Raw genomic sequence first — 18,437 nt, forward strand, 5'->3', positions numbered from 1 at the left:
TATATATAAGTAATGAAGTAATATAATCAAAGTTCAAACTAATGCATGCTATACATATAATTTATATTATATATGAATAGATATAAAAATAGTTTCGAAATTATGCAAATATTTCCGACCTGAGCGACCGCACCTTTTGCCCACCCATTGCTACTGCTCTGTAAAAGGGTGGCAAAAATTGTTTTCTCCAAATTAGCACAAAGCAATTATTATTTTCAAAAATTACGGTTATTAAAATATTTATGTCTGAACTTTTGTAGAACTTTTATTAGTAAGTGATTGGGGCCCCGGCCCTGGCTAAAAATGAGACTTTTTGCAAATCCGGCCCCGGCAAAATTATAAGATTTAGCAGGGGATAGAAAAAAATTTGTAATACTAAATATATTATAACTTTATGCTTACATTTACTTTTTGTTAAATACTGGCATACATTTATATATTTTTAAAATTTATTTCCAACTAGCTTGCCAGCTACCACCATTAAGTTATGAGTTACTTTAAAATAGAGAATAAGTTAAAATACTAGGAAACGTATAAATGAGGACTTAAAAAGTTTTTAGTTGTAAAGGATAAGAATTATAAGGTTTTTTTGATGTTCAAGGTAAAAAACTGGATTAATAAAAGTTTTTATAGCATGAAGGGACATATACAGTAAAAGGATGCAGCTTGTTTAATAAAGAGCCCAGCAAGAATGAGTTTTGGTTTATCGTTATAGAGATGATAGCTTGTTTGAGCATTGACCATGATTGTAATTGTAGAAAAAAGAAAGAAATGCAACCTTACAACAATGGGAGAGTGGCTCAAGCTTGGCAGATAAAGCAGGTCTAGTTACATTTACAATTTGCTTTAAGACATTGTCTGAGAGTAAGAGGGTTGTTATTCATCAATATAGGATGCCAACAATATTGCAATATATTTTTACGGTATATAAATGAAGTTTTGTTGTCTAACAAAAATTGTGGGTTTTAAGTTGAGAATTTAAATCCATAAGCCACTGTTACAGAAGAGAGATCAGATTTAAAAGCGGCTGCTTGTTCTAAGCAATTAAATAGCGAAGACTTTTTGTCAAGACAAAAGTATAAAGTTGAGTCGTCTGCTAATAGAGCCACTTTAGATTTCATGAAGACCGTTATTGTAGATAGGAAACAATACAGGAGCAATGATAGAACCTTTTTGTACCCTTAAAGTTACTTGAAATAAAGACGAGGGTAGGCCTTCAAGAATAACTTTACTACTGCAAAGAAATAATTTAATAACCTCAAAAACTTTATATAAAGAAACTAATAACAAAGTGAAGACTAATTGTAGAATAGTTGGAGAGGTCAAAGAGTTTTCTAGAGTTTTGAAAAATTGGAACCACTTATTTAGCACTTTTTAAAAGTTTAGCAAAAACTGAAGAGAGTTCTGGAAAACTTTTTTTCAAGACTATGATGAAAATTTTTTCTGTAGCACAAAATGTGGAAGTATTTAATTGAGAATTAACTTTAGCATTGGCAACCAGAGTGATTTCGATTCTTAACAATCGGTTAATCTGTTTAACTGTCAGGAAGAGTATAGCCATTATATTCAAGAATCAAAATAAAGTAAGATTTCTTTGCAAATTGCTCTGCTTTATTCTGTGGTGAAGTAAAAAGAACAGACTCATGAATAAGAGATTAAATGTTAAACTTACTTTAGTTAATGACACTGTTGAAGACTAACCAAAAGTCTCCAGAACCTAATATCTGAGATAAGGTACAAGATTTAGTAAAGTGAGAATAACAGAGCTTAACATCAGACAGAATTTTTTTTAAGGGTATTTTATAATAATAAAAGATATTTGTTCTTAAGAGAAATGTCTTTGAAACAAAGATGAAAAAAATAATTAATGTTGAAAAATGTGGAGTAAAATGAGGTTTGACTTAAACTTGAAGAAAAGTAATAAAAGCTTCCAAACTTTTATTCCAGAAGGAATAGAAGCTTCAAAGATGCATTTCGTGCATGTATATTATGGATATAAGCATATCTTTTCACTATTTATTTAGATGCTGGCATGCAATATCCTTTTATTTTTGTATAAACTTTAGTATTTATATAGCGTAGTATTTGCCGAAAGGAGGCATAATCTTAGACAAATCAGAAAAAACGTTGAACCGAACAACGTTTGTTAAAAAACATTCAAGTAAATTAGGTATCAGCATGTAGAGAGGTAGCAGCTTCATTAGAAAATGGTAGTGGTAGAAATTTGAAGATAGTCCTTTACATATTGTATGAATAAGCTTTAGTTAGGAATAAAAAATGCTCTAGGTTGTTTATATTAGAGAAACACCATAAAAGAGGATGGCTAAAGCCTGATGACGATGATGATGATGATGATGATGATGATGATGATGATGATGATGATGATGATGATGATGATGATGATGAATCAGATGATGATGATGATGATGATGATGATGGTGATAATGATCATCATGTGTTTTTAAAAGTTTAAAAATTTATGCTGTTGATAATGATCATGATAATTTCGATCATGATGATGATGACGATTATGATAATGATGATTATGATGATCATGTTGATCATAATGATGTTTAAATATACATATATATACAAAATATAACATGAAATCTGAATAAAAAAAGATATTTTAGGATGTATAAATGTTTATGCAGCCCCGGTCACAAACCCGGCTCCGGCCCCGGTCAAATATCAACCAGATCACTAATTTTGACCTTTAGTTTCAGAGAGATTTGACTTTGTAGCACATAGAATTTTTCCAAGGAATGGGGTGAAGGAGCAAGCTCCAAAATACTGCCTAAAATTACGATAATTTATCAAAGCTTGATTTAAAGTTTCGATAAATTATCGCTAAGCTACTCCCTCCTAAGTTTTTTTAAGGTCCTCAAAAAAACTTAGGAGGGAGGTTATTTGTCCTTCCCTCCTTCCCTCCCTTCAGCTTTTTAAAAGGTCAAATAAATAGTTTTTAATGAAGAAGTACATAAAATAATTTTTTATGTATAGTTTCTAAATTTTTTTGCAATTTTCTGATAAAACTTTTTGGTTTATTGTCATTTTTTTATTTTAATTATTATTAACTTCTATGTCTATAGTTTCTCATAGATTTATAAGTATCATTGCCGTCATCTGATATGTTATCATCATTTCGTCACTAATTTTATCAACGTCAACTATTTCTAGTATTAAAAGATCAGTAACTTTTTATGCAAAGATAAGTTTCAGTTTTAGATCTTAAACTTAAAGTGAAATTATAATGATAAGTTCATTGGACGTGTAACGATATCAATTCTTTTTATTTATCCTGACAACTCGCTTTTCTTACTCTTGTTTCCTAGTTGGTGAAAAATTAAAAAAAGTATGATCTTTTACATGGTTCCTTACAGACTGCATATTGCATGAAGCACAAATAATAAAGTTAATAGCTGTATTAGCTGTATTAGCTGTATTAGCTTTATTTTTACCCTTTAGCGTGTCCAGCCATTGCTCATGTATCATTATAAGATTTTCCTCTACAATTCCTAATATCCACACTAAATAATAGAATTACTATTTAATAAAACCCTAAATAAACCCTCACCAGTTATTACTGGTGAGGGTTTATTTATTCATTTGAACAATGTATAAACGTCACAAACACTTTCTTTATGCCTAAATCAAAGAAGTAGCAAATCTACTAACAAAAGAAATCTGAAAATTATTGAAAGTAATAAAATGACAAAATTGAATTTAAAGGCAAGCGGGTTGAAAAAAATCACATGACAGAAGAAATTTGTAGAGGGTTGATAACCCACACCCACTGTACACTTTAATTGTGAAACTTACTTTCATGATTTGAATACACTTATAACCCAAAAAGATGAACAATTTCATGATTTTTGTAAGTCATTTACATATTTTGGTTGTCTTAATCTGTCAAAAATATTTGAGAAAAATACAGATTCATTCACTAACAACATAAAGATCAGGCCAAAATATGTATTCGCTATTCGATAAACAGAATTTGTTTGTTCTTGACACAATTATTTTTGAAGACTTCTTTGTTGATTTCAAAGCCACTTTCTCTGAATATTGGCGAAGATATTCCTTTATCGGAAAAGCAAATCCAAACAAGTAATTTTTTTTCATATTTTGCAGTGGGGTTGGGTTTGACACTTTTTGATGTTAGAGAAACATCACTTGAATAATAAATATCATTTCCATTAATCGAAGAGTGGTTATATGTGAAGTACGACTCGTCGTCAAGGACTAACAATTTATTGGCGGAAATTTGGTACAGCCGACCGCACATCGTTTAAACTACCTCTATTTGTTTACAAATCTTAATGGAATCTTCTTCTTCTTCTTTGGCCTGATTAAGGACTTTCTTTTTAATATTTTGCTAACATATACTTGGGTGCACTTAAATTTCCGAGCTCCTTGTGTTTGCAATATATCGTCTTTGTGGTCAAACATTGTTTAAATTCTTTCGATGTTCCTTTTTTTTATTACTCTAAGCAATCCTACGAATTCAAGTGACTCTATGGTGCCTAGAATTATTTTCAGCGCGTCGAATATTGGTATAAATGGTGTTAATAGGAATTTTTTAGCATAGAAGTGATAAACTGTAAACTTTTCCTCTTTAGATAGATTTTTCAAATAGAAGCTGTACGTTCTCAACGGGCTTCTTGCTTTTCTTTCATTTTTCTCCGTAAGAATAAATTATTACAATTTAAAATAAAACAAGTTTTGTAGATAATTGAAAATGCTACAAACTAGGTAAGATTGCAACCATAATTGATATAAAGTATATTACATAACTTTGTCTTCAAAGTCATTTCTGTTTTTTTAGTTATAACCCGTTATAACCAAACCGATGTAGTAAATTAAATGTTGATAATGTTTCTTATTCTATTAAATTTATTTAGCTAAAATAAGTTTAGTAACGGCAAAACTAGCATCGGTTTAATAAAAAATGTACAACCCTCAAAAAGCTATTAAAGCATCAATAAAATATGATAATCAAATGTGTAACTTTCAAAATGTTTCTGGGGATCATTCAAATCCCTATTGCCTCATACTCATTTTCTTTGTAACCCCCATTACTAGTGATTGACTGAAATACTGTTTCGGTTTTGATTTTGGCTGAAATTTCAATTTGAACCAATAAAGAAATTTTTGTTTCTGTATGTTTTACAAATTCGGTAAAAAACAAAACTTTAATTGAACACCAAAAACCGAAATTTTAATTTTGTATGATTTACTATTACTGCGGAAGAGCATTTAACCAGGAAGTTCACCGTCTTCTTTCTTACCAGTTTTATCGTAAACTGTTAAACATTGTTCTGTAAACGTTGTTCTATGAGCTGTTAAACGTTGAACTGTGAACTGTTAAACGTTGTTCTGTGAACTGTTAAACGTTGCTCTGTGAACTGTTAAACGTTGTTCTATGAAACGTTGCTCTGTGAACTGTTAAACCACCGCTTGTTTTTCTTTTACTAGCAAAAAGTGATGAACGAGAAGAAGTCTCACAAAACCAGCAAGCTTTTTTAGACAGTTTTAAGATATCTCGATGGTTTCGTTTGCATCAGGTAGCAGTGCAACAAGTACTAAACAACTATGCACTATACAAGATGCGCTTGGTGCATGTTGCATTGATGCATATCAATGCAACATGTACCAAGCACTACAAATCCATCTAAAAAGATGTTTTTTATCAAGTATGTGTTTTTAAAAGTTTAAAAATTTAAAATACAGCAAACATTTTTGTGGTGGATTTGCAATAGACTTATACCAATAATATTTTAGAGCGAGTCATTGGAGTTTTACTCATCGGTTACTTAGTGGACCATTAGTAGCATCCGCTTTGAGTCGTCAGCCGATAAATTTTCAACATGTGATAAAGTGACTAGTCATAAGCAGCCACTAATGGTTTACTAAGTTACCGATGACAATGGATTTATTCACGAATTTATTAAACACTAATATATATTTCTATACCATGTTCCTTTTATAATTCTTTTTATTATAATAAGAGTTATACTTACTTAATTGTTGGCTATAATGCTAGTATTTGTTGTTCGTAACGTAAAAGGGAATTACAAATATTCAACATTTTAGAAAGTAACTAACAATAACCTTGAACCAGAGTTATATACTCTAAAATATAAAGTAAAAACACTTAAGAAAAATAAATTTTAAAACATTCTCAAATCTCCCACTCATAGTCTTATTCCTATCTGGACAATCAGACTTGATGATGAAACATTACAACCAACTTTTTCCTTTTAATAAAATCTTATATAACCTTTTTATAATCTTTTTTTAATATGTTTATATAATTTATATATTATAATCTTTATAATCAAATTATAACTTGTAATCTTTTATATTCTTGTATTATATTTTATAATCTAATTTTAACAAAATCAATTTTTTTTAATGAAATCTTATATAACCTTAATAAAATAAATTCTTTCCTTAGTCTACTGCGTCCAGATCGCAGATCAGATAAACAGACTTGGTCTGACTATCTTGAACAAAACAAAAACCCGAAGTTTTACTAACGCAGTTAGGAAAAAGCAAATTGTTATTAACTATTCCAGTATCTACAGAAAATAGTAAAGTGTTCATATTGGACCTGTTGCAATCAACGTAGAACAAATCATGGCCAGATTTTTCCTCAAAACCGCATTAAAAGGAATAATATCCTCATTAAAAGGAATAATATCCTCAAAAAACGCGTCGAGTAACTTTGAGTAAGATTAAGAAAAATATAAAAACTTTAAATAGAATCTTGATAATTAGATTAAATTAATTAATTAAATTCATTAAAATATATTTTGGCGTTCAAATGCAGCTGTATGAATTTTAAAAAGAAAAAGAGTTAACGTATTTAAAAAGATGCGAGTTTAACGATTTCTAATTTGTGTAAACCAACTAGAAAAAGTAGTCTATAAAAACTTGAAGAAAAAATAAATTCTACTGAAAACATCTAAAAGAGATCAATGGAGTGTAAAAGGTTCTGATAATAAAGATTAATACGATCTTTTAAAGGATAACAACAAATGTTGTGTATTTAATTTACAAGAACATCTAAAAGTATATATATCAACAATATTTATTTTTTAATCATTTTATATGTACTTTTAATTTTAGTTTAAGTAATAAAATTATAAAAACTTATAATTTAATCAAACTAAATAAATCGTTGTCCTTTTACTTATAACAAGTCGTTGTTCTTTTCATTTTAATGCTTCTCCGTACTAAAAACGAATAATTTAACTTTCGATGACTTAATAATAAACTTAATAAACGAGTCATTTTTTCAAATCAAAGCGATAACTAACTATCATTTTAACTCTTTTAATGACTTGCTTTTATGTGCTTGCTTTTAATGACTTGCTTTTATGTGCTTTTGTCGTGCTTTTGACGGCTTTTAATGACTTGCTTTTATGTGCTTTTGTCGTGCTTTTGACGGCTTTTAAAACATGCAAATAACTATTTTATATTAAATATAAAAAAAAAAAAATTTCGTTGATTTAATACTTTTGCCATCTTGGAGATAAGAACACCAATGCTTTTGACGAATAAAAGTCAATTGTTTATAATCGCTAAAACTAAACATTGCTAAAAATCAGTGAAGTTCTAGGTTAGATGATAGTTCGAATAGAGAATTTCAAGCGTTTGAAATGCATTGTTTAGCATAAGGTGTACACAAATGTTTGTTTAACATTAAGGTGAAGACAACTAAAAAAATTTGAAAAAATCGATTTTTCAAAAGTTGCAACATTTTAAAAAGTAACTATTGTAGAATCTAAAAATATATAGATCTTCATATAAGCAAAATTTTTCTGACCTGAAAACATATTTATTTTAGCATGTTAGTTTAGTTCCCCTAGCAACGCATACAAATTCTTAACACTCAAACCAGTAGCTGCTACTTTGTAATTAGTTTTTCTATGTTGTAAATGACATATATGAAAGAACAAAGTTATTGATTAGGTTTATTACTAACATAAATGTAAAGTAATTTTATATTAGTAACTTGAAAATAAAGTAACTTGAAATTAGTGTTGCATCTGCTGTCTTACAGTTTAATGGTGGGAAACTGGTATGATGGATGTTCTGCGCAGTTTAGGAAATAATCCAGGACATTTTACCAAGTATGGTTTTCAAAAGACTGATCGTCTGCGTGTAAAGTTAATGGACAAAAAATCATCTGAAAAATTTAAAAACCAAAGAAAAAAGCTAACTAGGAAAGGCTTTGATAATAAATACAACGATGAAAAGGGAACAGTATATAAAAAAAGGGAGATTTTAACCTGTTTTTATATGTCTTTACTTATTTTCATTTACGTAATCACTTTGTAAATTTAATATTTAAAATTTTATTTGCATTTTTCTCTGTTTTAAAGTTTTGCATTTTCTGGTAAAGATTGCAAGAGTTGTGTTTGTCCAATTGACTTGAAATTTTGAACAAATGATAATGAGCTTTATGTTCTGAGATAAAAAAATTAGGAATGTAAATTTTTGAAAAACTGAATTTTTGGTCCTTTTTTTTTTTTATCTCGGGACATTAATCTACATAAAAGGAATAAAACTGCAAAAAATTAGAACAAATTTTATTTAACTTATTGAGATATCTTGGCCAAGAACATTGCATGTTTTTGACCGAAATCCACCTGTTTTTACCCAAAAATTATTTTAAAAAAATAAAAAAATTTTTTTTTAATGCCTTTATTGTGTTTGAAGTAAAAAAACCAATCTGAATATTGGATATTGAATACGAATATTGAATACGAAAATTATTTTTTTAGTAGTCACTACCTTAAGAATAATAAAAGGGGCGACTGAATAAGTGCGAATTTCATAACTGCGAATCTGCATAATTGCGACTGGCATAAGTGCGAACTGGCATAAGTGCGAACTGGCATAAGCGCGAACTGGCATAAGTGCGAATCACTTGCAAAAACTGGCATAAGTGCGAACTAGCACAAGCGCGAACTGGCATAAGTGCGCCAAAAGAATTTGCAAACATTGGCATAAGTGCGAACTGGAATAAGTGCGAACTGGCATAAGTGCGAAACAATTGCAAAAACTGGCATAAGTGCGAACTGGCACAAGCGCGAATTAGCATAAATGCGCCGAAAGAATTTGCAAACATTGGCATAAGTGCAAATTGGCATAAGTGGTGATATGGCAAGTTCGCACTTATGCCAATTCGCACTTATGCCAGTTCGCACTTATGCCAATGTTTGCAAATTCTTTCGGCGCACTTATGCCAGTTCGCGCTTGTGCCAGTTCGCACTTATGCCAGTTTTTGCAATTGATTCGCACATATGCCAGTTCGCACTTATGCCAATGTTTGCAAATTCTTTCGGCGCACTTATGCCAGTTCGCGCTTGTGCCAGTTTGCACTTATGCCAGTCTTTGCAACTGCTTCGCACTTATGCAGATTCGCAGTTATGAAATTCGCATTTATTCAGCCTCCTCTAATAAAACATAAAAATAAGTTAGAATTGTGTCAGCATTCAAATCTTGCTCTAGACTAGTAAACCGTTGTCCACTGAGTACGACAATAAGAAACTTGCTCATTCAATGCTATTCCAATGACGGCGCTCTGTGACACCAATCTTTTTGATAATAATTCTTCTTTTAAATTTCCTTAAAGTTTTTTCGAATATTACGTAAAGATAATTATAAAAACCGAAAGACGTTCGACTTCTACGTACAGAAATTAGAAACTTATTACAAATTTAGAGAAATTTTATCAAAGACCAAAAAATAAAAATTGTAGAGATTTATAAAAAAATAACCGCTTTCAACTTAAAACAACTAAAAATGCTGTCGCAATTAGTTTTATAGCTGACGTTGATTTTTAATATATTTCATTCTTAAATTGATAAGCAAAATAAAAATTACAAAAAATATCAAGCAAAATTCATAAAAATACAACCGCATTTTTTTTTTAAAGCTGATGACGTTATACGTCCTAAATAATGTTTAACTAAACTCAAAGTTTTTACTACATTACATTTAAAAAAAAACAGCGTATAAACTAATTAGTAAGAAACAGGAAAACTAAACAAGAAAATAGCGCATTTCGCGCATAACTGAAATTTCTTTTTTACTTAAATGAAACAAATAAATAAATTCCTGACGCGATACATGTTCTGTAAACGTGCGCATTAAAGGGGGATTTCAATCATTTGTTTAGTTTTTAGAAAAAAAAGTCATATATTTTAATTTTACAACAAATGTTAAATAATAAAATACATAACTATTTAAAAAAATTTTTTACATTCAAAAAAAATTTCTTTACATTATGCCGTTCAGATATTTACTTTATTTATAAACAAAGAAGTTTGTACAGCGCCCTTTTTATCATTCTTAACTTAAAAGTTACGAAATACTTTAAAGTTTTGTAACTTTAAGATAAGTTCTTGTTAAATAATGCATTGGATAAATTTCAACCAATAAAATCAGCCGAAAAATTCTCGCTTAAAAGTCGAAGATTATTAGCCAATCAGTTCGAACAAATTTACAAGGAAAAATGATAACTATTTTAAACGAAATTTATTTATAGATTGCAGTAAAAGTAAAAAAACTTCAGACGGGTCGAAAGTACACTATAAAAGGATATAAATTTACGGTTGCGATAATTTATTTAAAAATGCCTTCAAATTGTAAGAGTACAAGTTTTTTGTGTGATTTAAGTTCAAATTTTTCAAGTTTAAAAGTAATTTCAGGAAGTGGAAATAGTTTTGTTTTATCAGGAGTAGACAATTCATTGCTTAATGGAACTAATAGTGTTAATGCGGCAGTGGCTCTCAAAAGACTACCACTTGTAGGAAAAGGTCATTGTCGTGTTGCTTTAAGAGAACTGCGTGTTTTAAAACGATTATCTCACGAGAATATAATAAAAACTATGAAAATAATTGACTCAAGTGGAAACACTATTGATCCTAACACGGAATCTTTTAATGGAATAGACAATGTTTATGTAGTTGAAGAGCTTTTAGACTCAGACTTGCAAAGAATCATTGAAAGAAATGGAAAACTATCGCTTGAAACATGTAAAATATTTTTGTATCAACTATTGCGTGGTTTAAAATATATTCACTCTGCAAACGTTGTTCATAGGGATATCAAACCAGGAAACTTATTTGTTAAAACGGATGATTTAACTTTAAAAGTTGGCGACTATGGTTTAGCACGAGTTTTTGACTACAGGTATACCCATAAGGGGTATCTTACTGCTCTAGTTTCAACAAGATATTACCGCGCCCCTGAAGTTATTCTTAAAACAGGGGATTACTCTTATCCAATAGACATTTGGAGTGCTGGCTGCGTGTTCGGAGAAATGTTACTAGGAAAGGTATTGTTTCCTGGAGAAAATGACCTAGATCAAATAGACTGCATCTGTCGAGTGTTTGGATTAAAAGTAGAGAACATTTTCGATCATATTTCTATGTTTCCAGAGCATCTTTTTAGAGGAATTTCATCTGATGGTAAGTTTTTTACATCTAAATTTTCACTTGACATTTTATTTGTCTTAAACAAATAGAAATTTAAATACACCGCTTAATCTTTGTTTTAATTATTTTAAGGTTTTTGTTTTTCGACTTAAAACACTTAAAGTAAACACAAGGGATCATAATATAAAGGATTAGAAAGTAGTTTATTTTTTACAACTTTTTAAATAATAACCACAAACCTTGAGTATTTTTCTTAATTAGGATTTAGCGGTTTTTTTTTTCTTTTTTTTAAATAGCATTTAACATTTAAAAATATATTAGTAGTAGATTATTATTATCAATATTGATATTATTATTATCATTATTATATACATATATATATATATATATACATATATAATATATATATATATATATATATATATATATATATATATATATATATATATATATATATATATATATATATATATATATTATATATATATATATACACTTGGATTTATACTTGCATTTTTTTTTTTTTTTTTTCAACATTTTATAAATATTTTATAAGTATTACAAAAACTTAAATACTCATTCATACCATAAGAAAACATTTTATTAAAATTTAGTAATATTCATTCAAATAACATTGTTGTGTTTTCCCGGTTGCTTAGGAAACTAACATTGACTCATAATTTGTAATTTATATCGGATTTTTATTACACCTTGCAGCTGGATGTGGTTTTCCTTAAGACAGAAATAAAATAGCATTTTTAATACTTATTTTAAAATTAATTTCAACGAAACTTCATCCAAAGAAAAAAATATTTTTCTTCATATATATATATATATATATATATATATATATATATATATATATATATATATATATATATATATATATATATATATATATATATATATATATATATATTATGTATTATATATATATATTATGTAATATATATATATATACTATGTATTATATATATATATTATGTAATATATATATATATATATATATATATATATATATATATATATATTATGTATTATATATATATATATATATATATATATATATATATATATATATATATAATGTATTATATATATATTATGTTATAATATATATATATATATATATATATATATATATATATATATATATATAAGGCATAATATATATATATATATAATACATAATATATATATATATATATATATATTTATATATATATATATATATATATATATATATATAAATATATATAAAAAATAAATGTATACATAGGTGCATACATGCATGCATACATGCACACATACAAAAGTTACTTTTTTTATTTTATCTTAAAAAAATTTTATCTTATACAATAAAATCTAAAACAATAATCTCTATATAAAATGATAAGTAATTTTTATATATTTTTATATATACATATATATGTATATTTATATATAAATATATATATAAATTATATATAAATATATATATAATTAGTTTTTATATATTTATATATATATATATATATATATATATATATATATATATATATATATATATATATATATATATGTAAAATATAATCAGCTTTGATTTTGTAACTATGTATATATGTATCTATGTATACATTTATGTATTACCTCCTTAAATCTCTATTGTAAATTATGGACGCTTCCTTAAGTAATTAGTTTTTGATGTATTTTTTCAAGCTTACTGAAGTAAATAGAAATTCTATATAGCTTAAGAGTAAATAGTGAAATCTTAATTCCATAGAATTTATATTCGCTTGACATTATTATTTTGCCTGAGGTTTTATTTAAATAGTTGTTATACTGATAGTTTTAGCACTATTGAAAATTCTTCTATTGTTTTTAATTATTTTTTGAAAAATTAAATTTTCTAATTTTAGATTTGAAACATACTTAAATATAATCAAATAAGCTTTAATGCACTAACGAAAGCATAATAAACAAAAAGTTTATTCTATGTATTATAAAATCATAATTAAGTTAAAAATTTTAATTAGTTTAAACATGTAAATAGTTAAAGTTAATTATTAATAAGTAACTAAATTTAAATTATAAAATAATAATTATCTATAAAATAATATATATATATATATATATATATATATATATATATATATATATATATATATATATATATATATATATATATATATATATATATATATATATTTATTAATTTAGATAAATGAATTGAGGAATCAATATTTATATTTTTTTATAAATATATATATTGATTTCACAATTAATATATTCATAAAAAAATCCTAGCTTAGCTTGGCTCCGTATCTTTTTTGGTCACAGTTATTATATAAATAATAATGATGATGTATACATAATAATAAATAAATTAAATGTTTAAACAATATTTTTCTATTACTTCAAGTTGGCGTTAAAACAGACGAAGGTGTTGAAAACAAGCTGCGAATTTGGCGCCTAAGCCAAAATAATTTAAATAATAAGGATTTTTTTAATTCAAAATCAAATATGTTTATGTTTTGTGCTTTTTTAACTTGATATTTAATGCAACTTTTTTTGATAATATTTAAGTAATCATAAATATATTTATTTTATAGCCATTGATTTGTTAAGTAAAATGATCTGTATCGATCCAGATCGTCGAATATCAGCTGAACAAGCTTTATGCCACCCGTTTTTTGCTGATTTACATGATCCATTGGATGAACCTATTTGTATGCAACCTTTTTACGTTGAACATGAGATTGATAATTTACCAATAAAAGAATTGAAAGGAAAAATACTTGAAGATTCATTCATTAGTCATTGTGAAAATAAAACTTTTTCAAGTGAGAACTTATTTAAAAACTTTGAAGAAACTTTTGTTTTTGATGATTTTAAGAACAAAGTTGTTTCCATTCTGGACGATTCATATATAAGTAAAGAACATATTTGTAGTTCTTTGAAAACGAGAGACTGTATTCCAAATATTAATGACGTTGTTTCAAGAGAAACACTGATAGATGAACCGCAGCTTGATCCGGGTATATGCAAAATAAAAGTTCATGAACCAAATGACTGTGCAGTTACAAAACAAAACCTAAATTCTTTAGATAGTATTTCTCAGCAATCTTCATATTATTCAAGTTTTTCTCCAGTTATTGATGTAAACGTTTATAAAACGTGTCATTTTTTAGATAAGCATACAGGTATATGCATTAATAATAAGCAAACAAGCTCTGGTGAAAGTTTAAATGACAAAATAATTACTAAGCTATGCGAAGAAAGAAAGTTTGGTGTGGAAGAAATGATTTCTAAAGGAAAATTATCAAGTTTACCTTGCACGACATGGCAATCTGTCTGTTTTTCTATTTAAATATTTATATATATTTTTACTTTTATAGGTTTGTTATAATATATAAATTTACTTTTTTTTTATATAGTCAATGTTTGCAAATTATTTATACAGTTTCTTTCAAAAAAGTATAATTTTATTATCGTTTATAAGAAAATATTTAGTAAATGAAACGATACTGAAAAGTTAATTTATCATATTTGTTTTAGACGACAACGATTGTAGTTTTTTCTTATTTTCATCATTTATATCATCCCACTACACTTTATCTCAACAAAAATGCATATATACTTCACTTCGAACTCCAGCTCTTAACAAAAATGCATATATACTTCACTTTGAACTCCAGCTCTCAGGCGCCAATTGATTTTTATAATTACTTATTGAAAAGTTTTATTAGTTCAGCTTAAAATAAAAGATTTATAACCTTTTAAAATATAATAATCACCTAGAAAATCATTCGCCTTTTTAACGTGGTAAAAATTTTATGATATAGAGGACTTGCTTTGGAAATTGACGATTGTGCCCCCTCTCCCGCTTCCTCAGCCCTGAACACAAACTTTTTATATAAACAAAACAATCTCGAGATATTGCGTCATCGTTGTTTAAGAGATCTTTTTACAAAAGCAACTTAATAAGCATTTAAAAATAAACATGCTTTGTTGTCAGTTGGAACGGGGTATTTTAAGAAATAGCGCGTTTTGTCGTTTTTATTCATTTTACAGTCGTAGTTAAAAGATCCGACCACTCATAGTTATTAGAGATATTTACTTATAAATGCAAAATATGGGCATCGGTAACACACCACAATCACGCGTTTTGTGGATGATTGCGTAGTTATCAAGAAGTTTGAAATTGCTCTATGCACTTTAAAGCCACGTCCTCTCGAATCCTTAACACAAGGGGGAGGGGGGGTGTTGGAATAAAAGGTGGGGTGGGAATTTTAGTCCAGATCTAGTAAATATCCCTTCCTTATAAACGAGGAGGGGGGAGGATTTTTTAATGTTACAATATAAGCATTTTTTATAAGAAAGTTTCGGTTTTTAAATCCAAACTAACATTTTTTAAAAAACACGCATAAAACTATTTAAATCTAGTGTGGCTTGTGGTTAAATGCGCATTTTCTAGCAACTGTTTTAAAATTATTTTAATAGGATTTAATATGTTAAAAGTTTTATACTTTGGTGAGAAATAAATTAAAAGCTTATTTTCGATAACTCGAAATTTACTTGGTCGGTGATTTTCAAAGCCTGTTTACACTGAAATAATTTTTCTCTAATTTGTAAGGCCGATTTTTACTAATTTTTTTTGATAACAAGTAAAAATTAATAAAGGAGAAGGGGAGGGGGAATTTTCCAAAAATTAGTAAACGTCCCCCTCCCCCTTCCTCCTCTCGTTTTATTAGGGACTCGAGAGTAATTCAATCAATATTATTATTTTTTTCTTCTGTTATTTAGGTGCCCCAAGAAGACCCAACGGTCTTGTCACAGAGCACCGCGGAAATGCATTTAACCAGGAAGTTCACGCCTCCATCCTTACCGTGATCTTCATTATCTTAGAGTATGGCTACAAAATTCCTTCCTAAACTTGCACAAGTACAACTTATAATGAAAGACAGCAATTCTGAACGAATGATTACTGCACGTTAGTATATACTTAAGACGTTCATGATGTCGTTCAGCGCATTAAGTTAACAGATGGCATCAATCTATCAATTAACAAACCAAAATCTGGTTACATGATAACCGTTTAGTTGAGAAGGACATATAGATTTCAAGATTTCACAATTTCAATTTTTTTCTTAACTGACTCTTGACTATATGAATGTTTGTGCTTGCACGGCTCGTTTTGCCAAGGGCATTAACCTTTGATCGTATCGTGCACCATTAAAGTCACACCTTTGCTAAGAAAGTATTTGTGATTGCATCAAATTTTACAAAGAACACAAAGATTGAACTGTTAAAACAAAGGCATGTGTCTAATTGGTTTCAAACAAAAAAAGTATGATGTTTTCATGCAACCTGCTATATAGAAAAAATTGTCAAAACATTGCTCCAAGAAAATGTAATGAATGTAGTTTTTGTTGTGGTGGTGGTGGTATTTTATGTGCTTATCACAAATCATCTTGGAAATTTAAACTAAATATAAAACGAATATTTCTACCAAACCATTTAAATAAAATTAGTTAAAAAACAAACTAAGAACTCCACAAACCGCATAAATGAAATTAAATATAAAACAAAGAATTGCAGTTCAATTCTTCGCTTCAGCCATGCAATTAAGCCATGCAAATAAAATGTCTTTAATTTGCAAATAAAACCTTCAATTCAGCCACGCAAATAAAATGTCCAAAATAAAAAACAAAACTTTTTTAACAGCCAATTTTTAACCAAAATCTTTTAAACTATAAATGATTAATATAACGAAAAAGAAATACAAACATTAAACATGTCAGAAAGTAATTATAAATAACCCTGAACCAGAATTATTTAATTTAAAATATAAAATAAAAATGAATTTTAAAGCATACTTAAATCTTTCACTCAAAGTTTTATTCCTATCTGGACAATCTGTCTGACTTGTCAAAAATGACCTGACCTGACTGATCAAAAATAATAACAAAATTTTTTTTTTTAAATAAAATCCTATTATTCTTTCCTTAAGCTACCGGGTGCAGCTCGCATATCAGATAAACAGACTTATTCTAAATATATTGAATAAAAAAAACCTTAAAACATTCCTTCAACTCCGACAACTAAAATCTGACCAATAAAGCCTAAGTGGCTGGATAGCTCAGTTGGTTAGAGTGTCAAATGAAAAGTTGAAAACCCGAACTGTTAAACAAACGATACGAGTTCAAATCCTGCCACCGCCAACTCAGCGCTTGAGTAGTATTTCAGTACGCAAAATATGTTGGTCAATAACGGACGCTACTTTGGATTAGTCCAAATGACTATTTGTGGCTGTTCCTATGCTAAGCCAACAATATATTTGGATATAAAAATATTGTATAGAAAAATATAGCATGAAAATTCAAATAAATTAAAAAAAAAAAAAATATTGGCGCTCACCTCATGTCTGACCACTAAGCTGATCACATGCTCTTTGGTTTTTTCACTATTTTTTGAATTTCTTTTATGTTTGACCATTGTCCCGGCAACATTATGTTCAATCTTTTACTAAAAATAATTTTAGTATCTAAAGATTTTAAAGAATAGAATAACAACATAATAATGACTTTATGAAGGTTGTGGACTGACAGGAGATGTGGTAGTGCAATACAAAAATAATGAAGAAAACATTCTTAAAAATTTGTTGTCTTAAAACTTTTATAATGATACTTTATAAGTTAATATCCCGTCAAAAATTCCTGAAAATATTGATTGAAGTAAAATGTTAACTGGATTAGAAATTGAAACAAGAGGTAAAATTATTAAAATCATTAAAAACTAACTGAAATAAATTTCAAGATAACTGATTTGAAACTGAAATAGGTATTATTTCATAATTAAAATCAAAATTTGAAATTAGATAAATGCTACAAGAACTTAATAAAAACTGAAATGGAAATAATATTTACAGCTTAAATATATGCAAGGCCTAAAATTAAAAAAGCAAATAACGGACAAGAAAACAAAATACTTTATAAAATC

General features: G+C 27.7%; 1 protein-coding gene across 1 annotated transcript; it reads left to right on the forward strand.

Moving 5' to 3' along the window:
- Positions 1 to 10,511: 10,511 nt before the first annotated feature.
- On the forward strand, positions 10,512 to 15,000 carry LOC100212598 (mitogen-activated protein kinase 1). The gene is made up of 2 exons (XM_065816614.1): positions 10,512 to 11,489; positions 14,048 to 15,000. The coding sequence occupies exons 1-2, from the start codon at positions 10,652 to 10,654 to the stop codon at positions 14,803 to 14,805; spliced, it is 1,596 nt and encodes a 531-aa protein (XP_065672686.1). The 5' UTR covers positions 10,512 to 10,651; the 3' UTR covers positions 14,806 to 15,000.
- Positions 15,001 to 18,437: the final 3,437 nt, after the last annotated feature.

Source organism: Hydra vulgaris, chromosome 13 (genome assembly GCF_038396675.1).
Source record: "Hydra vulgaris chromosome 13, alternate assembly HydraT2T_AEP".
NCBI classification, from domain to species: Eukaryota; Metazoa; Cnidaria; class Hydrozoa; order Anthoathecata; family Hydridae; genus Hydra; species Hydra vulgaris.

Excerpts from the sequence above, each read along its gene's own strand:
- LOC100212598 (XM_065816614.1), top strand. The coding sequence starts at position 10,652 with ATGCCTTCAAATTGTAAGAGTACAAGTTTTTTGTGTGATTTAAGTTCA. Across the intron at positions 11,490-14,047 it reads TAGAGGAATTTCATCTGATG|CCATTGATTTGTTAAGTAAA; the intron begins GTAAGTTTTTTA and ends TTTATTTTATAG.